General features: G+C 43.2%; 3 protein-coding genes across 3 annotated transcripts; 1 reads left to right on the top strand and 2 right to left on the bottom strand.

The window, feature by feature from the left end:
- Positions 1 to 3,924: 3,924 nt before the first annotated feature.
- Positions 3,925 to 4,781, bottom strand: O0I10_012650 (haloacid dehalogenase, type II; the record flags this gene model as incomplete). The annotated part of the gene is made up of 3 exons (XM_058492541.1): positions 3,925 to 4,511; positions 4,566 to 4,690; positions 4,750 to 4,781. 3 exons carry the CDS (start codon positions 4,779 to 4,781, stop codon positions 3,925 to 3,927), a joined length of 744 nt encoding a protein of 247 aa, XP_058336699.1.
- Positions 4,782 to 7,934: 3,153 nt separating this feature from the next.
- Positions 7,935 to 19,585, bottom strand: O0I10_012649 (uncharacterized protein; the record flags this gene model as incomplete). Its single annotated transcript, XM_058492540.1, has 36 exons — positions 7,935 to 8,291; positions 8,359 to 8,503; positions 8,573 to 8,646; positions 8,701 to 8,934; positions 8,996 to 9,105; positions 9,164 to 9,314; positions 9,368 to 9,602; positions 9,660 to 9,804; positions 9,857 to 9,980; positions 10,036 to 10,128; positions 10,185 to 10,436; positions 10,488 to 10,694; positions 10,753 to 10,954; positions 11,007 to 11,203; positions 11,280 to 11,387; positions 11,447 to 11,530; positions 11,597 to 11,759; positions 11,822 to 11,942; positions 11,999 to 12,361; positions 12,417 to 12,485; positions 12,541 to 12,826; positions 12,880 to 13,059; positions 13,133 to 13,369; positions 13,435 to 13,551; positions 13,612 to 16,852; positions 16,915 to 17,531; positions 17,588 to 17,695; positions 17,755 to 17,873; positions 17,929 to 18,238; positions 18,300 to 18,449; positions 18,501 to 18,569; positions 18,624 to 18,722; positions 18,779 to 19,096; positions 19,158 to 19,270; positions 19,332 to 19,409; positions 19,489 to 19,585. 36 exons carry the CDS (start codon positions 19,583 to 19,585, stop codon positions 7,935 to 7,937), a joined length of 9,573 nt encoding a protein of 3,190 aa, XP_058336698.1.
- Positions 19,586 to 20,781: 1,196 nt separating this feature from the next.
- O0I10_012648 (uncharacterized protein) lies at positions 20,782 to 21,831 on the top strand (the record flags this gene model as incomplete). Its single annotated transcript, XM_058492539.1, has 3 exons — positions 20,782 to 20,896; positions 20,964 to 21,058; positions 21,115 to 21,831. 3 exons carry the CDS (start codon positions 20,782 to 20,784, stop codon positions 21,829 to 21,831), a joined length of 927 nt encoding a protein of 308 aa, XP_058336697.1.
- Positions 21,832 to 22,165: the final 334 nt, after the last annotated feature.

Raw genomic sequence — 22,165 nt, 5'->3', positions numbered from 1 at the left:
ATAATAGAGCAAAAGATGCAGAGGGCGTGTTTGTGTAACTTGAGTCATTCAACACAGGCGATGCATGATTCTTGTACACTATTTAGGAATAGTTCAAAACGCCAGCTAATAACCTAGTCCTCCCATTCACCTTTGTTGTCCAATCCAATGCATACGAACGATTGTCTTGCTCCACCCCAGCATGCCCATCATTAAACTTTCTTGATCCGATGAGATTTGACTGAAAAATGCCCAAACACAGAAACATCATCCAATATCAGAAGAATCAAATTGGTAAGTTATTTGTAAACTGCCGGCTAATAGCCCCTTCCCTCCCATTCACCTTTGTTGCCCAATCCAATGCATACGAACGATTCTCATGCTCCACCCCAGCATGCCCATCATTTAACTTTCATGATTCGAGCTGACATGGTAGTAAGGCAATGGCTGTTGTTGGATCATCATTATCATGTAAAGTGTAAAATGGCACACCCTTTTGCTATACATGAGGATCATCATTTCTTTTATTTACGTGTACCTATTGTCTATCGTGAGGGTGATGATGATGATAAAGATGGGTGGATGGTGTGTGTGGGATCATTGAGTGGCGTCAGTGTAATAGCAGTAGGGGATTCAAAGTTGGGGACGGCAGCTCCACGACTTGAGACAACGCTTCTCTTCTCTTTCTCACTCCTCTGCTTTAACCCCATTCACGACATCCCAATCAAGGTAATGTACTATAAAAGAGTGCTCTTGTTGGCTGTGAGGTATTAATGTAGTTCTGAACATGCATTGTCAGGGAGTAAGTGTGTCCAAGTGCTGAGGAATGGAGCATGGTAGCCATGGCGATATCGTTGCTTCCTCTTGTTCGTTGCTATTCCCGCTCCATGCTTGGTGTCAACAGGTACATTCAGAGTCCAATGTTGCAGCAGAACTTGATCCATTGACGTGTTAGCTTGTATAGAGGGCAAGTTTGGTCTCAAGACGTTGGCTGGTTTGGCGTTTTGTTTCGGCTCAACAACACTACTACACCATCGTTTTCGGTTTCCAGTAACCAACAACAACGCGTCTTTATGAATATGGAAAAGGCAAGTGCAATGAAACAAACAATGGAAAGGGCGTTTATTGTATATGTGTGCTAATAATGAATTGTATAGGTTTCTTTGGTCAGGCAATGCAACTTGGGGGCATCATCATCATCTCTTTGGGTTCAAGTCCCAGCCGGTATCAAGTGGCCGCTGCGTCGCTCTGCACTAGCCAAGTGTGCTGGAAAAGCTTCTTGGAACGCGTCCAGGGCTCTATAGGCCTGCGTTGAGTTGAGGGTGGGTCGATTGACGATGGATTTTTGGAAGAGCATGGTCACCGTGTTGAGGTAAAAGGGGATTTGCAACAGCTCGGCTGTGAATGTGTTGAACCAACACACTCTTCTCGTGATAGGCTCGTTCTTTCCCATTGTGGATTTCTTTTCATGAGGTGGGAAAATGATTGGAAGGATTGGGGATCATTCTTTCTTTGGAGTGGATGAATGAGGACAACTATGAGCCTGTACTCTACGTAAGTGATGTCCTTCCTTGGCATGGATCGAGCTGGCCTTGCGTGATTCGTGCAGTGCTTTCTCAAGAACAAGGGATTGTCCGACGTTGCTCGTATGGTGATGGTTTGGTTTGTGAATTCCTTCTGATTTGCTTTCTTCCTCAGAGAGGATCGCCTAACGGTATGCCAAATCGACATTTTAACTTGGCTGCTTTTTACTTATAGAGATGTCCATTACAATGACGACGATGTTCACAACAATGGCGGTACGATGATTACCACATTCACAACAATGATGATTACGATGATTACCGCATTCACGATTACAATGATCACCACATTCACAACGATGACAATGATAACGACAACGAGATTCAAAAGGAAGCCTGCAAGATCCCAATCTCTTCAACTTGTGTGTTTTTGGATATTGGGTGACGATGAGATTGACGACTGCTGACGGATACGAGTACGAATGATGACAGACGACGACCACGAGGATGGTGGTACCAATGTAGCAAGACAGCTAGGTGAAATAAAGCATTGTTTATTTATTACACGCTTGGACGTTGCTAGCTTGTGGATTCAATACTATTGCTTCGAAGATGGGAATAGTAAAGGTGGTTCGGTTATCGGTCATGCAAGAAGTATATGGCTTTTGTGATACTATAAGGAGGAGTGGGAAGTGGCATGAGCTTGAGAAGAGAAAAAGTTCCATTGAGTTTCAGGATGAGTGACGTATCTTTTTACATACACAAAGTGGTTTATGCAGCTCGACATTCCCCTACATGCAAATGTGATACACACATACCTTGACACACCTTCACGGTTGGATGTTGTTTTACTTACGTACCTTTACAAAAGGCAATCATCATCATCATCCATTTGTGCAGCAAGCTGTCAAGGACGTGTTTATGTAACCATCACATGCCATTTCACTCAGCTCTTCATCGCTCCGTTCGTGCAGTCGACACCATCCATTAGGAGAAAGCAGCTCCATCACGCTTACGGCACATATGTAAAACATAAAGGTGCCTGTATCTCTAAACTTTACAATGAAGCGTGGGGTCTTTATGAGAACAATATGCTCGGCTTGGCCAACAGCACCTTGTGTGCAAGTTTCACGATCGAGGTGGGCAACCCCAAATTTCGCAAAGTGGGTCGACCTCTTGATGTTTTTTTCACGACGAGCAAAATGAAACCATGGCGACAAGAACTAGCAACCATGACACTGTAGGCATCAAGAAGCCTCGACACGTGATGCTCGAGCAGGTTTAAACGCCGTTTGAAAGAAATAAAATGGGCATGAGAATCCGCAATCGCATCTTTTTCTCTTTGTCCTCGCAAGCTCATTGTCCCTTGTTGTGGATATATTGGTACCCGCTCGTTACTCTATGGATTTTATCCGCTGTGCGAATCCACTCGCCGTGTGACCCACTCCGGTGTTATAATCTCCACAATGTAGTGAGAATTGCGCTTGGGATACTATCCTTGAGTGAACAACGAGAGTGAACCCCACCTGGTTGTTAGTTTCCCCCGCTTTCAACCACCTCGTTTGACACATGTTGAAGGTGCCCCATGTTTAGAGGCGGGAATGGATATGTGGCGACCTTCACGCGGTCATTCCTGTAAGTACTTGGGTCTTGAAACTCGAGGAAACCAACAGCCACATGCTAGTTTAGCTTTATTCACAATAAAAAGAGATTGTTTTTATAATAACTTGTCTACTTTTCCTATGTGATATAAGTTGCTTGCCAATGAACGTGTTCTTGATTGCTGTGGTGCGAACGATCAAGGGCTTGATCGAGACCTAATGTACGTTGGCTGATGGTAGAAAGCTTTTGAAATGGGGTGTCGCGTTGCTGCGTCTCGAAGTTGGATCGTGCTAAGAGGTGTAAGCCAAAGGAGATAACAGCTTCTCAAGATCTAGACGTTTGATTGGAACAATAAAGAGAGTACAGTGTTGAAACATACTTGCTGTGTGGCCATGGAGCTCGAGTCGTGTTCGAATTGCGCGTGTTGCTGTGGTTGCCTTGGCATCAAGAGCGTTGCCATTGACCTTGGAAACCCCTTTGTGATTGTAGTTTGTTCGACTCACTTGTCTTTTGTATCGTTATCGTTACAGGTTGTGAGTTGCAATATGGACTAGTTTTACCTTGCAGTGTTGTTACCTGCATGCGTGCCGCATCCCACACAGCATAAACGTACTCTTACTACCCGTTCATTGGTTCAATAGCAACTCTAATAATCATTCCAACATGCAATCTTTACTACTTCATCTGTTGTATCAACATGGTCCGTGCATGGATAAATCAACTACAGCCTATACATGGAATCCTGGATACCATATGTAATCAAAGAATCGACCTAACGACTGCTACGTGCTTTATTTTCGGATGTGTACAATAATCCAAATCATTTACGGAAGATCTCTGCAAGTTGCACAAAGCTATCTGCTACTACATCCACGTATTGGAAATCCTCCTCATCTAGTACCTGTTTATCTTCTTTGGGTCGTGGGATGAATGCCGTGGTATAGCCGTTTGCTTTGGCTGCTTTCAAATCATGCAAATGAGTCGCAACCATACATATGGAGCGGGGAGGTAAACCAAGCATTTGAGCTGCACCTTGGTAAATCTTGGGATTGGTCTTGTAGGTTCCAAACAATTCGGATGAAAGAATGATATCAAAAGGCATTTGACCAAACTTTTTCATGTCAACCAAAAGACGCATGTTGCCATTACTGAGGGTGGATGTGATGAGACCCAGCTCGTTACTTAAACACCCCAAACCAGGATTAGTGTCTTCCCAAGGGGTCAGGTGATGCCATGCTTGAGTTAGCTTCGTGCGTGCCGATTCATCAACAAGGGTTGACAAATGATTAAACTCTGGATCCTTATCGAGTAGATTGTCGAGTAGCTCGCGATGGAGGTCGTCAAGGTTGGGATATGGATCAATCGGTCCCTTTTGGCTTGCATAGTGTTGCATGGCTGTCTTGTATCCTTTACATGTACACGTTGGTATACACGCGTTGCCATGGAGATTGCATAACGTACCTTTACGCCATTTGTGTGCCAATGCAGCATAATCTGGAGCAGGAGATGCGCCTATCGCTTCCTCAAGTGCCTTTTCAATACAAGATCGCCAATCAACGCAGGTACCGAATACATCAATAGTTAATCTGTTGCAACAATGTAAATACAAGCTGACGACAAATGTAGTAGTGGTGGATGCATTTACGCTTTGACGTGTGAGAGATCGGCTTTCCCCATGATTATGAAAGGAAGGAAGGCGTGAAGGAAAAAAGAAACGAAAACAAGGATGACAAATCATGCAGATGTTATATATATAGCAGTTCACAAACATTGTCTTTTGTGTCATATGACGACCAAGCCCGATCGGGATAAAAGGTGCAATAGCAATAGTAACAATCATGCTGATACCAGATGCCGTTATATAAAGACGCTTGAAGACACGTGCACAGCAAAGATGTTTATGCAGAAAACTACAAGTGATCCTCCGATAATATCCGCCACCTCTTGCAGTGCATTGATTCATCCCATTTGATACAGCGACATTTTTACAGTAACCAGCAAACGAATACGTTGCCAGGTCAACCAACACCGCCCTCTGAATCCACCACAGTATCAAGGAAAGCCATTGCAGATCTCATTGCTTCGAGCAAATCAGTACACAATTCCAAGTGGGATCGGCATGTCTCTCACAACAAGGTTCCTTCCAGTCGCTGGCGGATTTATCAGTCGTTGATGATTTCGCAACTGTTTGATCACTTCCAATCAATCACAAACTCTTCTTTTCTTGCATGGACAACAATTCCCACGCCCAACGCACATATAAACAAGGCTGCTGACAACATTATCATCATACATCTCTTCCGTCTATCGCATATATCATCGAGAGCTCCATCATTGGGTACGTGTCGAGAAGGAAAAGCCTTTATGTGGCCCCTTGAATTGAGCATACCAATGCGTTGTTCTCTCTGTAATCGTCTATGTGTAGGTATTCATTGTTTTACTTGTGTTCATTGTTGTCTTTGTGAATCTTGCTCGTATCCCTTCATGGATCCTCCTTTGTGGGGGTGTGGTATGTTGTATACAGCAATTATCTCCATTTCAAATGTTGTCTTAACAACTCTCATGATTCGCAGGCGTGGAAAACTGAAGGCTCCCCTTGATGGTGGTGAACGCTGGAGCAATAGCGCCAAACATGGACCGGGAACATTTCTTACTTGCACATGATGTGGAGATCTGTGTGATTGAAGAAGTGTCGAGACAACCAACAACACGAAATTACACTCACTTCATCGGTGATCGCAAGAAGATAGCGTTGAACCTGAAGAAGATGTTCCGTTTCTTGATCAGCAAGAATCCATAGGGCGCAAAGTCATGTTCGAAGAAACTCCAACTATTGGTTTGCAGTTCTACGGTATGGTCACCACATAAATTATGGGTATTACAAGTGCATCTTACCTATCATCATTTTTAGAACACCACCTTTATGTGTACAGCCTTTCAATGCCATTCTGGGGTGTGATGATCTTCCACCAAGAGAAGAAATTAGAGCTACCCGTAAAACTTGGGAAGCCGTTACATCACGCTTATGCAGGAGCTGTGCTGACCAGAACATTTGCGCTTGTGTACTATGTCTATCGATCGAGGCGCCATCGACTTCCCCTTTTTTGAAACGACCATTCACACAAACACATCGAAAAACGTCTTATTTCGTGGAATTTGATCACATCAACTGATTTGTGATAGCAGATGGATGATGGGCATTCTCACCTTGATTATATCACTGGTTTTGCATCTTCGAGGATATTCCTTTCACTCTCACCAAGTTTCAAGTATTGCTTCTCGTCATATCAAGCGAGTTCGTTCAGAGAATCTTTTTACCCTTCCTTTACATTAGTCTTTTCTTCTACATCATCCTTCTTCATTATGCGTCCTAATTGACGTGGAATAAAGCATACTCTAAAAAATGGACATCCAATCACACCCAGGTTCTTCAGCGATATCACTCGTACGTAAAGGCCCCGACCAATCAACGGGCAAACATTTTATCACTTTTTTCGCCCACGCCCACCATCGCCCACACATCTCTTTCTTTTAGCTTTATCGACACATTATGGCAATGTAAGGTAAAAAGGGCTAAAGAATATAATCATCAGAGGCTGTAACTAATGAATGGTGTGCATCCTTTGTAGGAGCAACCTTTGCTCAACTCGGAGATAATACACGAACATTTTGAATCTGGTCACAGCTCCTCTTCCTCTGACAACTCCCAATGCCATGCTTCCCCCAAGAAACGCGATCGCAAAGGTCATCAAGCAGCTTCACCTGGTCTGAAAAAAGTAGAAGAACTGGATGTTTATGATGAATGCACAGTACTTATACCAAGTCGCATGTCAATGCAATACGGCATCACGTGACACAGCTGTCTATGCTCGCATGTTTATTGGGCAAGATGAATGTATATAGAGATGATCATCTTCAATTTGAATAAAGTAGTGGCACAACGAAACGGGGTTCAAAGCAATGAAGAGCGAGATTGTGAAAGGAATATCTAGTGTGACAAGGAAGCACGTAAACATGAAGAGGATAAGGATTTGACTGAGTACAGGTATTAAGGGAATGGACAATGGTCCTACCCATCACGTTTATTCCCTCCACATACATCATGTCTTTGTTTTCTGCTACGCTAATGCCAAGAAGAAACGAAATCCCAAGCAGATACATCAAAGAGTGCAGTGCATACCCTCACTTCCGTAAGCAATACCACTACTACCCCAACATCACAAAGCGCACCCTTGTACCATAAGCAACAAGCAATAACCTTTGCTAATGCTGTGCATCTGCTCGTCTTCGCTGCCAAAGAACACTAAAAAAGCTCATATAGCTATTAGACTTCAGAGCAACACACGCATACTGGCATTACCCATATTACCTGGTCGACGACAAAAAGAAACGAAATCCCAAGCAGATACATCAAAGAGTGCAGTGCATACCCTCACTTTCGTAAGCAAATACCACTACTACCCCAACATCACAAAGCGCACCCTTGTACCATAAGCAACAAGCAATAACCTTTGCTAATGCTGTGCATCTGCTCGTCTTCGCTGCCAAAGAAAACTAAAAAAGCCGATGTACTTGCAATCGGGAGGACCCCCTATCGAAGTCACAGCAACCGGATTGGTTGTCGGGGTGAAACCCCCCATTCCTCCCACATTAGGTGACCATGGCAACGATTACCGTTTGCATTGACTATCACTTGGAAGATTACATTAGAAGAAGTTTATACCAACTGTACTGCAAAAGTATGACGTCCTTGAAATGACAATGAATCTATAGTCCACTGTAATATATATGTATTTATTCACATGAAGTTGATCTATGTATTGGTTGATGTTACAAGCTTGGTCGTCTGTTTGCATTGTATTTGACCACTGCATCTTCAATGTTTTTAAAGAAGGATTCCCGTTTCTTCTTATCCGTGATGACCAAAAAGGGTTCCCAGCTCATGCTACGCAGGTAAATAGCAATGCCTGTCATTTCAGCCTTGATTGTTTGTATCTCGGTAAACGGTTCCTGCCACTCGAGAGCCAAAGGACGAGTACGTATCAGCATAAGTCGATTGGATGTAAGAATCGCCACGCGTTGATCACTTTGCACGGGACAAGAAGCCAAATAGGCATCATTACGATAAGCACCATCAGCCACATCCTTGAGCCATCCTTGAGCACGAGCCTCTTGTGCATTGTAAGGCTATACATCATCATCAAATAAGATAAGGGATCCCATTTCCCAACATGTATATATGTTTGAGACTTACGCGAAGGATACCATCTTGACCAATAAAGCGAGGATATCGAATACGTGCAATTTCATTGAGATCCACAGGGTTGGCAGCATCCCTAAGACTTCCTGACACATTGCTGGCAAGATCAAACACGCCTACCACTGGTTTTGTTACAGCACTATTAAAAGGAAAACGTGTGTGAGCGATAGTTGTGCAATGCTTTATCCGCCATATACAGCCTGCTTACCCAACAAGACCTTTGCCAACACCGGTAAAGAATCCACCCACACCTTGTTGAGCAATGCCTTCAGCAGGTTTTACCTATGACACGTAATCAATACCAAACTAAAGTGTGTATACCTTGCCATGACGTACCATAAGACCCGTGACACCACTGAGGAAGCTATTTGCAAGAGCATTGGTGCCATCCACAATACCGCTGAATGCATTTCGTGGTCGATTACGTGCCATGTTCATATTCATCAATCGTCGTTGCTGGTATCGACGATCCAATGTAGCGGCTGATAATCCCTTTCCAAGACTTCCTGTGAGCTTGCTGAAGCTATCGGTGAATCCAAAGACTGTGCGAGATACAAGACTGCCAGCACCCTATCATCATCATTCATATAAGCACATCACGTTCGTATCATCGATTCAATAGGTGTATTACCCTTGCAATGCCAACGCCCAATTCATGTGGTCGATCGCTGATCATGATACCCTGCCATGGCTCATAAAATAATTCTGCTACACCAGAGCTGATGTTGTTGAATAGACCCACTGTAATAAAAATCATGTTAGCAATAAAGACATACCACCATGCGTTTGATCTACTTGCCTGGATTGCCCAAAAAGTCAGCTGAGCCGAGGATTCTATGGTATTGATTGACAAGCTGATCACTGTAATGGATCGAGATACGATTGGCAAGATCAGATGCACTAGCTCGCAAATTTTCAACTGCCAAAGCATTGAATCGAAGAGGTGCTCCCTATAAAGTATCATCAGCATGCTTGCTATCCTGTTCACCTTTGTCCATCTTACATTGATATTGCCAAGTGCCATCGTCACCACATTGAGCGCATAATCCACCACAGGGTTGTAACCAGTGTCGAGTTTTGCCAACGCAGAGTTCTCATCTTCATTATCCGCTTGGTTTGTTCGTACGAAAGATAAGTCGAATCCAATAGGTTGGATGTTGAGCATCTCGAAATAGATTTGGGTGTCGTTGGTGGAAGGTGTTACATCAGGTACATCGGTGCTGAATACCCATTGTTTTCTAAGGAGCGATACATAATAAGATCACCATGTTTCGTTCGAGCAATCCAAAGCTTACCCATCATCATCATCACTTGCTTCATTTGGCTCTTGGTTCTTGAAAGTGAAAAAGTCCATAATGGCAAACACAAATCCTTCATCCATTTCCAAGCTCATTTCTTGCAAAAGAATCGAGAAATACTTGAAATAAAGCACACCGTGCGCTAAGAACAAAAATTAGTCATGGGATATTCATTACGTATACAATCCACTTACTATCATCCTTAACTCTGTCAAGGCCAAGTTGGAAAGTGGGTATTATTTCTTGATTTCCTTCCTTGGTCATGTTTGTGGGATAGAGCAAAATAGGGAACAAGGTGCCATGGAGTTGGTTGTCGATCTACGTATCTCCTATTAGGATTTCATCTTGTGTACCTGTAGTGTACCTCACATACCTGAACCCAAAGTACATTCCATCTTATTGATTGATACATATTGGAATCTGTCAACTTGAGCTCAAAGCCACGGAAAGTAATGTATGCAAGTTCCTATGGTACCCCAATCAGCACGTATATCACCTACATACCCAAAGATGATCACCTACCTGTAATCGCTTGTTGACCATCGAGATACCAATTTGCTTAAATCCAATCTCCATGACAAAGTTGATAACATGCTTGACGCTGACAGTTTCGAAGCCATCCTTTGTTACGACTGAGCTGGCAGAAGATGATGGGCCGGATGATACGGGTCGATAATAGCTCTCGGATTGGTTGTAAGGGGTCAAATAGAGGACTTGAGCAGTGCGGTGGGTCTTTACATCAATAGCTGTAATCGATGGACGTCCATAACGGTTCTATAGAAATCATATAAGTAAAAAAGAATACTCAAAGGATTGTGCACAAACCTGATGTCGGAAAGGAAGCTGGCTACCGATTTCTTGCATACTGATGCTTCGTTCACGTCCAGCAATGTTGAGTATAATCTTTTTGTCCTTGAGCGATGGATTATCCCAAGAATAGGGCACTGAGGTATGAGCTGGAAGACGATAGCGCTTTGTTCGGTGATTCCTCATACGTGGATCGGTGTAATCATCTCGAAGGATAACAGGATCCTAAACATTTAGATTAATCATGGGCAACCATGTAAAAGGCATCTCCCTTATTTCTCACCTCTTGATAGAATGTCATATCTTCATCCGTTTGATTCACCAGCATGTAAGGCCAAGCGTCGTCATTTTCCTTGTTGAGAACAATGAACACAGTAGCATCCTCAAGTACGGTTGTAACTCGCATCAAAGCAGCTGTAGAGCCATCAGCGCTATCCAAACGAACGTGGATGGTACCAATATCTTGAATGTTAAAGGGAGCCGACCTATAATACTGGTATAAGTAAAATGGATGACCGAATCCATAATGTTTCGTACCAAGTGTTGTTGATGCCTGGTAATTTCACTGAAAGCTGCTTTTCGGCATTTCTTCTCAAGTGGTAAAGCGGGATACGCCGATCGAATTCGAGCACGTGATCAGCCCTGGTCTCTGGCTCTCTGTAACGAATATCATCTCCCATGCGGTTGATCAAGATGAAGCGTGGTGTAAAGGTGACGAGCTTAGTCAACTTGTACTACAAGAAAGATGTTAGCCCAATGCCTAACCAATGGATCCACCATGGTCCTCCTAGCTCCTATTACGCTACTAACCTTGCCATGTCCTTCTTGGATGTTAATGCCAATGTTGACTTCATCACCTCCGTTGGTCCTTGGTAACGAAATGCCATGTGAACTTCCCACAGCTTCGAAACTTATAGGCTAAAGGAGGATCATTCAAATTAGACATATGATTCGATCCCATTTGTATTTATGCTTACCTCACTCCATTCGGAACCTCCTACTTGGATCAATGAACGATTGCCGTTATCACGCTTGGGGTAAGAGAGCATGTATGGCTCAGGCTATGTAAACATTTTTAATAATCATTAATACAAACGAATCGAATCGGGTGAACAGCAAAGGGTTACCTTATTGTCGACTCTGAAAATGGATGACGCTGAAGAACTCGAGAACACAGAGCTCTGCCAAGCAGGTTTGGTCTTGATTGCAATGGGACATCCGGATTTGTTCATCACCACATAAGGACAATAAATGACAAACTTGCGAGCACCCCCGGAATCAGGCACATCCCTTGGAGAATCATCATCAGCGGATGGGATAATCAAACCATCATCACATATAGGCACACTTACATAGCATTGATACGAAGGGTCAACTTTGTATTATCAGAGCTGACGAGCTGCAATGTGTCATCCAAATTGAGATCATCCGTTCCTCGAGTGCTGATGATGGCAAATTCGCTGCTGCTATAGGCTATAGTAGAAAACGTCAATATTGTGTGTGACATGATGATGACCATCAACACGTACCCGAATCCGGCATGTGAATATTCATCAAGAGCAAGTGGCCATTCTCAATGACGTGGATGGGCGTTGTTCCACCCGTGCGTAAGAAAGAGCTGAAATCTTGCTTGGCGGTCTTGTCAATGATCCGGAAATTGAATGAGTAAGGCAATAGATTCTCGATCTCAATAGGGGCGCTTAGCCTGATAGCCATCAATGGATAATGACCATACAATGCATTCTTCTTATCGAGGCGAGCATGGATTTGGAAGAAAAAGTTTGGCATGTCACCGTTTTGTGCTTGGCACATAATGGACGTCCTCTTCTCCGAGTTTCTGATAAAGTCTCTCCAATGCAACCCGCCCTTTGTCCAAGTATAGCCAAATCCAGCTGTTAAATTATGTATTTAGTATCCTGTCGTCCATGGCAACCTGCATACACTTACCATCAGGCCTGACACAGAATCGATTGTGGTATGCTTTTTCAATAGGCAGTGCATAGCTTTCACCAGGTGCTTTTGATCAACAAGTTAGCATCCATACTTTCCACGGCAATCAATAAACGCTTACCGATCTTGACAATGTTATCTTCAAAGTGTTGTCCACGTGGATCCAAAATACCAACATCGATGGGTAGGAGAGTGTTGTTTTCGATTGTCATGGCAGATCGGATAGTGACAATTTTGAGATTGTTGACAAGCTTCACGTCAAACACAATTCGATGTTGTATATTGTTGATGCGTGGTCGAAGGCTGTACATGTGCTCCCCTTGCGTATCAACCGATATATTGCGAATCGTCTCCCATAATGCACCATCCAATTGCACGCATAACATGTTGTTGCTAACTCGAGTGGTCTAAAAGATGAAAAGTTAGCATGGCAACCACGCTATGTAATAATAACACTTACTTCTCGACGTTGACGCCAATCCTCAAACCACCATGGCATGTCAGCACCATCATCCAATGTCTTGACCACCGTTTCTCCCGATTGGTTGCCTTGAGAAGAGTTCCATACATGGATACGATACCCGGTGCAATTACGCAATCGATAGGGAGCAACTGTTCCACGCTCACCGCTGTAGGCAAGCTAAAATGTGGGCGTGTAGTATTAGTATGCATCCAAGCTATGCGTGATCATATATATATAGAGAGAGATTTACCTGGCGTTGCTTATCCCATAATCTCAAGGTTGCCAATGCACTCTCGAGGAAGGTATGCGTGATGTTGATATTCAAATCATTATCCGACACCAAACGAATATGCAATGGATCCTGTGCGCGAGTACTGCGACGAGAAAGTTCCAACTTGAAGTCCCATGGCTCGATCAAAGGTTCCCAGTGGGAATTCTTGACATTGAAATAATTCATGTAGGTCGAAAAGACAACATCCACAGAGAGCTAATAAAAAGCATGTCCTTGCATTAGCTAGTATTCCACTTCCGCATGCATGCGTATCTACTCACGGAGCGAGACCAGTTGGCTACATCCACATTGAAGGGTCTTAGATTGATATCCACCATAGGCATCTCATGTACTTCTTCGATCAAGACGATTTGTAATCCTTGGAATGAGGCTCGTAGCTAAAAACATTTGCAATGAGAATTCATCTCTCTTAAGATTCATGCAAAAAGGAAACGTACCGATTCATGCATTAATCTTTGTTCCACAGAGCTGACAAACGATTCCATTTCAAGACCTGTTTGGTGTTGTTGTGGGGATGAAGCCGATTCGGCGGGCTCATTCTTATCCAAACTTGAGCTGTAGAGTTCATAGGCCTTGTTAAAGATATCCGTGACGAGCATGGCATCACGATACGAGAGTCTGAGAACGAGTGATTCCACATCCACTGCCAATTCGGTGTTTGGATTGCCCGATGCTCTTGCAGCGCTGTTGTTGTTCATGGACAAGGTGACATCAAATGGTTGAATAAAGCGCAAGGTTGAATTTTGACGCATGTCCATTCGACACAAAAACATGCCAATTTGACGAACAGCAAGGGACATGACAGCTTGTTGAGAAAAGATGAATTCATCAGCAGATAATACAACAGCTTCGGAATCCACATTATCAGGGTTGGCAATCAAGATGAATTCAGGCTTGATGATATTGACGCGATAGGAGATGTCCATTCCTTGTTGTTGCTGTTGTTGTTGTTGCTCTTGCTGCTTTTGCGATTGATCTTTTGGACGAGAGGGTGATGATTTTACAGTGGATCGAGGACCAAAGGGTGTCATGAAGAAACGATAAAGCATAAAAGTATGATCGAGCGAGAGCACAATTTTGGGTTCAGTCAATGTGATCATGGCAATAGCATGTCGTATAGGATCAGGTGCTGATACATCCATTTGCATTTGGAAGTGATGCCCATTCTCTGCCGATGGCATGATATCCTTGAATTTGCTCTTGATATTCGGTCTGGTATCATCCACTGTCATTGATGTCACCTTGAGATCGATACGCATCGTATTATCCTTTCGCATATTCAATTGAAGAGAACTTTGGTTGAGAGCAACGCGAGAGAGATCAATGACTGCGCTGGATTGTCCAGGTTGATATAAATCTAGTCCAATCGTCTTTGATGAGAGAACCATACGTATGCGTGGTTGATCCGTATCTCGATGTTCGGTCTTGGGTCCAGCCTCATCCGATTTTTGCAACGCTTGTATCATCTTTTCATTGGTCTGGGGCGGTGGTGACATGACCATATCCACTTGTGCATCAGGTGATTCAGAAAATACACGCGAAAACATGTTTGCTGCATCAATCAGGAACGTGTATTGTCGATCTGTCAAATGCATACGAATGTCACTGATAGTGCCAACAATGTCGATATCCGGTCTTGGTTGGTTGGGTGCCTGATGAATGCACTTGATATCAAAATCAATATCAATCTTGTCAACAATAGGCAATGTTTGAAGCTCCAATCGATCGGATACACGCGTTTGGTGATAATACTTGGATGTCAAACTAATGGATCGGATACCAGCCTTGATCGCATTCAAACATCCTCCATCTTCGTCTTCAAATGTATTCGACATCCATATTTCACCAAGATGTGCGACAACGGTATCATTTGGATGTTGATGCATTTGAGGGAACATGACAACGGGTGTTTGAATCACAATGTCAAAGTGAGTCTTTGCCGTAGATTGCTGTAGCTGCTGAGCTGATTCTAATGCTGCTTGACGCGCACGATCATACACTGATTTCATTGCTGCGAACTTGTTCAAGAACGATAAAAGCTGATGTACTGGTTCCTCGAGGAAGGTAAATTGTGCTGATCCCATGCGAACAAAAATGGATTGATCATAACCAGGATACGTCTCACTATGTTCGGCCAAGAATGTCTCGTATCGGAAATCAATCAATTCTTCGCCTTGGATCGTGAGAAGCTGCTCACTGGAAGATATCGTTGCTCCGTCGCCATGGTGATGCTCCGTCAAATCATCGGATAATGTCAAATTGGCAAATTTGGCAGTTACTTTGGTGGTGCCATTAGCAATCACTGTTGTCATATCACCATGAGATAATTCGGCTGTTGCAAGTCGTACGCCGTCATTGTTGAGAATCAAATTAACACTGTCAAGAAGCAATGTCACATGAATACTTTGCTGCTGTTGTTGCTGCTGCTGTAATTCTCGTTGTTTGTGAAGCCATTGCGAACGTTGCGTATCTGGACTATCGTGAGAAGTGCTGCTTTTCTTCTTTTCATCCATTGGATATTGTTGCTGCTGGTCGTTGACAAAGGTGTTCAATACAAAGTTGTGTAAAGTCAACACCGAGCTTCGAGTGACGATAAAGTTGAGAGTGGATAAGGCCACAGTAGCTGTTTGATCCATGCCTTTGTACTTTTCATAATACTCGGGGCTTGATCGATTCACACGAATGTATTGTACATTGACAAGCTCTTTGGCATCGGCGTTGGTATCGGCTGTGGGATTGCTGTCAGGTTGTAATACGTCTTGATCGGATGTGATGAGGTATTTGAATTCATTGCCATGCTTCATTCTATCAGCGACGGAGAGTGACTTTAATGAAACGTTGACGGACATGTCAAAAGGTCGTAGGCAATAATCAACCGACAAATGTTGTAAAACGAGATCACAGAGCAAAGATTCCTTTCCACTTCCTCGTGATTCCAAGATGTTGGCAGACACCTTATCCATTTGGAAATTGAGCTCGAATATCCGCTTATTGACATTGGATTTCTTGTTGTCTCCTGATGAAGCTACCGATACAGTCGTTGTTGCAGCTGTGGTGGATCCAAGTTGATCACTTGATTCATCATCGCTGTCGCTCTCTACCACATATTCCTCTGATGGCTTCCATAGACGTGTGTGCATAAGCTTTGATATGTCTTTGTTGTCATGCGTATCTCCGAATTGTACATTTTCAGGTTCATTCAGCTCATTTGAAACGTCATCGGCTTGATCATGGCTGAGTAAACCGGTTGCTTCAATCAAATGTGGAATTTGCATAATGCTCCTGTACTTTGTATCAGAAAAGTTGACGGATAGCAAAGGAAGATGACCTGAGATCTTGAAATTGCATAAATCGGGTAGATTCTGGACGATACACATTTCAAGCTGGAAGGACATATCAATGCGATCGATAAGGTGAAGATAGTTGTTCTCCTCCTTGGGGTTCCTCACTTGGTCAAGACATGTCTGAACCGATTCACCAACCACAATCTTGGTCTGGGTCAAATGCACAGCGAACTTGTCGTACATGAGCGATCGAAATCTCACATAATCCTCACTGGTGTAATCGGATGGCTTTTTTGATTTGATCTCCTGAACAATATCCGAAGGTGCAAGATCGCTTTCCACATTGATATGACCAGCATCGATAACCATTCCTCGAGAATCAGCAGCAGTACAACTATAAAATGAATAGGATTAGCCCTCGTCATCAATTGCTTTTTGCATTCTTGTGATACATACTCTTCAGGAACAACAATAACGGGTGCATCCATATCCACTCGCAAATCCAACGTAGTATGCTGCTCAAGCGCATATTCCAAATTGACCCTTGTTTGATTCTTCAAATCCTCCAATGTATCTCCAGCGACCTCAATCAATGCATTGATACTATCAGCGCTCGTCTCGGGTGGTCTGAAAAAGTCAAGCACTTCTCGAATGATATGTGGGTTGTATACAATGTCGATATTGCGCATCACCAAGGCAACGGCGTTGTCAGCGCGACCATCCAAAGGCCGATATTCAAACATCACCGAGAAAAATGGATCTTGGATTGATGAATAACGTAGCAGCTGTGGATCCACATTTGATCGTCGCCGTAACTTTTGTGCCTCCTCTTCTGTCACCTTTTCCTTCGCACCAATAAGCTGCCTATATTGTGTGTTCTTCGTTACACCATCGTACAAGCGCAAATCACCCAATGCTGCTGATAACTTGAATGAGTCGACGTATCGAATGGCACCAAGCATGACCGTGTCAAAGATCAACGAAACAATTTCAACTGGTTTCTCAGCGTGCGGATCCCGCTTGATCGTGAATGAACCCTTGTTGAGCGTAGTCCTCAATGATAGCATCATTGTCTAATAAACAATAATTAGTCAACCTTGCTTGTATCATCACATTGATATGTACATACATTCTTTGGGAAATCAATAGCGGCAGCAGCAGCAGCTTTATCCTCATCGTATTCAATGGCATCATAAAACTCTTGTTTTTGTTCTTCAGTAATGACCAAATTATTGTCCTACATGATGGGCATGTTAATGAGTATATATGTATACGATGCCAAAAGTAATAACTTACTTCTTGGTCTCCATCATTCGCTGCAGCCGCTGTACCACTCCACCATGAACTAAACCAGCCTCCACCACCAGCCTGATTTGTTGCTGCAGCCTGTTGCTTTTTGCGTTTTTCCTCGGCAGCTGTAAGATAAATGTAAGCCTAAAGATGAAGAAGACCAACGTGAAACATACGTACCAAGTAAAGCTCTTTCACGTTTCAATTTCGGTTTGGCAATGCTGCGATAAAAACGTATATCTTCATAAGAAAGGCGATGCTCCAATTCATCCAATTGCTCCTTTTGCTCGGGCGTGGCACGATCCAATTGTTCAGCAATGTAGCAGTCGATGTACAAAAGTCGATCATCACGTCGCTTTCGAAAATGATCCCATGTCCAACGATAATTCCTGTCATGGATCTCTGATAAAACAGCCTTGCCGGCAAACTTGAAATACTCCAAAGGTGCGGATTTAGGCGTAACGTCTCCCCCGGGATGAAGATGAAGGTACTAAAAGAAAATGATGGGTTGATGGACGATCCTTATTGTTTGGAATCCTTTTCCTCCTTACCTTTTGTCGTTTGAGATAAGAATGGAACAAGTCGACCATGAGCACCGCATCCCGATATTGTTCATTGTCGATGATAAAGGACAGCTCATCAAATAGCAATGTGGCATCCACCTTGGGAACGTCATCACCGAATTTCTTGTTCATCTTGATCTGTTGCACAGCATGAATATCCCATAAACTCCATTTAATCCACGAACTTACTCTTCCAGTTCCCGATACAGGCTTTAGCATATATTGATGCTCTTGAGGAATATGAGATTTGGTGGCAATCTAGTATCCAACATTAGATGTCATCGTCTTCGTCCATCATACTATCACTCTTACCAATCGCTTGAATGTTTGGTTGCTCTCCTCCTCTTCCAACGATGCCAATGACTCTGTATCCGTATTCCAATATACTGACAATGATTCCAATGTTGCCATCTAATCCTTCGCTATTAGCGCATGCATATTTTCTTTTTGCTGGGAATGAATCCAACCTTATGAATGGTGTTGACGGCATCGCCTATGGTTTGTGGAATCCAATTCTCATCTGTTGAAATCGCTGAAAGTTCACTGAGAGTAACACCTGCAGCAAACCGATGACCGGGTGCTGACACATCATCTTCGTATCGAATATGGATATTTGTGATCCTGAACTGCAGGTTGTTGAGAATCTTTGTCATAAGTTGATTGGCAAATGTCTCGTTCTTTGCTGTATCTTCCAAGTCGTGATGAGCTGATTTCAATAGTTCAGAGTTGGCAAGCTTGCGCATCTTTTGCTGATATTCTCGTTCATCCATTTCCTCGGCAGTCATCTAAGAGTGTGTATAAGAGAGAGAGAACGTCATGCTGAAAGAAAGAGAGAAGTGTTATTACCGAAGACTTGCTCCTTGGTACGGCAAGCACATAGACATCATTGATATAGACCATGACAGGTTTGCCTTTCAAGTTGGACCATGGTATATTCAAAGTCAATTCCCCGAGGTGTCCTGATATAAAGACAACAAGGTAAGAAAGCGATCATCTTGTAATGCACTTGCTATTCATTACCTTCCAAGACGTCGACAGGAAGATCCAGCTTATCGAGCGCTTCACGTTTGAGTTTGAGATTTCGTAAAACAACCTCGCCTATGAGTGCACACGAGAATAACACGAGTCAATGGATCGTCGACGCCAACGCTCCCTGGGTTGTTCCTAATCAAGTTACCTGACCATATCCCGATCTGCAGCTGGTTGTAGTTGAGATTGGAGACGTAAGATCCCAGTACCCGATTCAAGAGTGTTGAGACAAGCGATTCCAACATTGGTGTATAGAAAAGAGGCACAAGTAATATTTCATGCTGGCACCGAACAACGACTACTAAGCGCGGTCATTCAAATTACTCGCGTGCCGTAATGCAAACGGCCGATAGCCATCCCCCATTGTATTTGCCACCACCACTGAAGATGTATCTTTATTCATAATGCACATCTATATAAAATACATGGACATGTTCAATCCTTAAGATTATGGATAATCCTCAAGACGATATCATGTTTCATACGACAACGACAAGAGGAGAGCGTGCTGCTAATAAGATGGTGTCATTGTTATGTAACTTTCATTGTATCTTGCATGCAGTTGATGTCATTGTTCTATACACGAAAGGTATATTTATGGTCATGGACGAGGTATTCAATAACCCATGATATCGTGCGTCTGGGACTCGAGGTGATTTCTCAAAACACAAAGCACAAAGCACATACATAACCGAAGCGGTGGATGTGAGCAGCTGATGGTTGACATGACAACAACAAATGAAAAAAAAAGAGAGATGAGGGCAAATTGTGCTGAGACCAGCGACATGTGGTGGTGGCAACTGATAGTTTCCTTTCTTTCTTTTGTCGGCGTGATTATCATGCTTAACTCGGTTACAGTGACACGAAGAAAAAAAAGCCAATGTTTGGGCTTGCGAAATGATTGTCTCTTGTGGAGTAATCGAGAACGAGTGCTACTTTATACGACATGATGAGAATTTCAGACTGGATTGCATTTGCCCTTTTCGAACTAAACGTTCCCACGCCTGTTACTAATGATGTCTAAGAGTGTTTACCCCGCTTTCCAAAACGGCTCAATTCAATGTACCAGCCCGCATCAACTGTAACCTACTTTGCCCTTTTGCCTGCATATAGTTTGCATCCTAGCGATTGGGGGAGAAAAAAAAGAAATAGGGGCGGGGAAACGAGTGTTGTTGTATCAAGGGATCCATGATAAAAGAGGGGGAGGGAGGATTGATGATGATAAAGATCCACACGTTTGAGTAGTGAATCATGCTCATGTCTCACCAACTAATCTATTTACTCCACATTCTTACTCATGGAAAAAGACAAAGGGCGCACAACACACACAAAGCCAAGAATAGCACACGTGAAAAGCATGAGCTGAGTTCGGGCCTTTCCGGGGTGGTTTCAAAAGCAAGCGATCAATGCATTTTTTGACGTTCTCCTTCTCTTTCCACTTATGGATGAAAACTACGACCCAGCACACAAGACATCCAGTATCGCCAGTAATGGCACTGTGCCTTCACTGTATTCTGGAACGTCGACCATAGCTGATTATGATGAGACCTTTGAAGGTAAGTTTTATTGTTTGTATTTCATCATCATCAATGTCTTGTTAACTTGACGCAGGTTTTGATCCAGCACCAAGCATTTCCATCCCCACATTCGAAGATGACAATGATCATTTGAAACAACAGAGCTTTCGTCTCGAGACTTATTTCAAAATGCAGTGCATGGTAAGAATAGAAGCATCATCATGGTCATGATTGATCAGCTAACGAAACGATGATAGCAGCCAAATGGTGCTCAAGATGAAGAGCAGCAGCAGCAGCAACAAGAAGAAGAACCATCATCATCAGAGCAACTTCAGCAGCCACAGCCACAACAACAAGAGGAGGAAGATAGTTCATTGCAGCCACGACTTACCGATGAGGAACGACGTGCCAACCACATTGCTAGCGAACAACGACGACGCAACGCGATCCGTACAGGTTTTAAGGAAATGACCGAATTAATTCCCACGTTGAAAAACATCCATCATTCAAAAAGCACCATCTTGTTCAAAGCGGCTGAATACATTCGTCAACTTGAAAAGCGGAATCGGCATTTAAGAGAAAGACTCACATCGCTGCAGCTACGTATTCAACGACGAGATCATCATATGGAAACGTTATCCAATTTAAAGCATCAACGACAAGTCGCCTTGCTTAAGGAACAACTAAGGATACAGCAAGCATTGTTGGATAAACACAATATTGCATACCCTCGGCAGCACCACCACCAGCAGTACTCTTATTCCCCATCATCATCATCGTCATTCTCTTGCACCACCACCACCAACACCACGACCACGACCAACACCACACCCGCCATTCTCCGACAAAGTGCCCTTGATGCTGGGAGCATCAACATCCCTGCTGATGTAGAGGATCCCACAACCATAGCAAATGGTACTCAAGCTTTTGTTAATTTGCATTCGATCCATCATTCACGTGCATTTCTTCCCTGAGCCTCATTGTCAAAGTAGTTTATAAGCGCTACTGCTTTTTTTTTGTTTCATTGTTGCACATTATTACTACAACCTGCCGTTCCCTTCTTTTCCGCGTCAATATTTTTTCAGTACAACACATTTCAATATGAATACCTCGCCCTATGTTTATGTCGCGGTTTGATACATCTCGTATCAAACATGCATTATTATTCATTGATGGCCCTTATTGCATGCTACTATAATAATGAGCTTGGACCCCATGGGGTGTGTATGTGTGATTGTATGTAAATGGTAACTCTGTTGTTGAGCTATATTCAATCACCCTCGGAATGACAAGATCGGAACAAGTCAT

The sequence above is a fragment of the Lichtheimia ornata genome (assembly GCF_029851405.1).
Source record: "Lichtheimia ornata isolate CBS 291.66 chromosome Unknown scaffold00142, whole genome shotgun sequence".
Classification (NCBI taxonomy): Eukaryota; Fungi; Mucoromycota; class Mucoromycetes; order Mucorales; family Lichtheimiaceae; genus Lichtheimia; species Lichtheimia ornata.
This window is presented reverse-complemented; position numbering and strand designations above follow the sequence as displayed.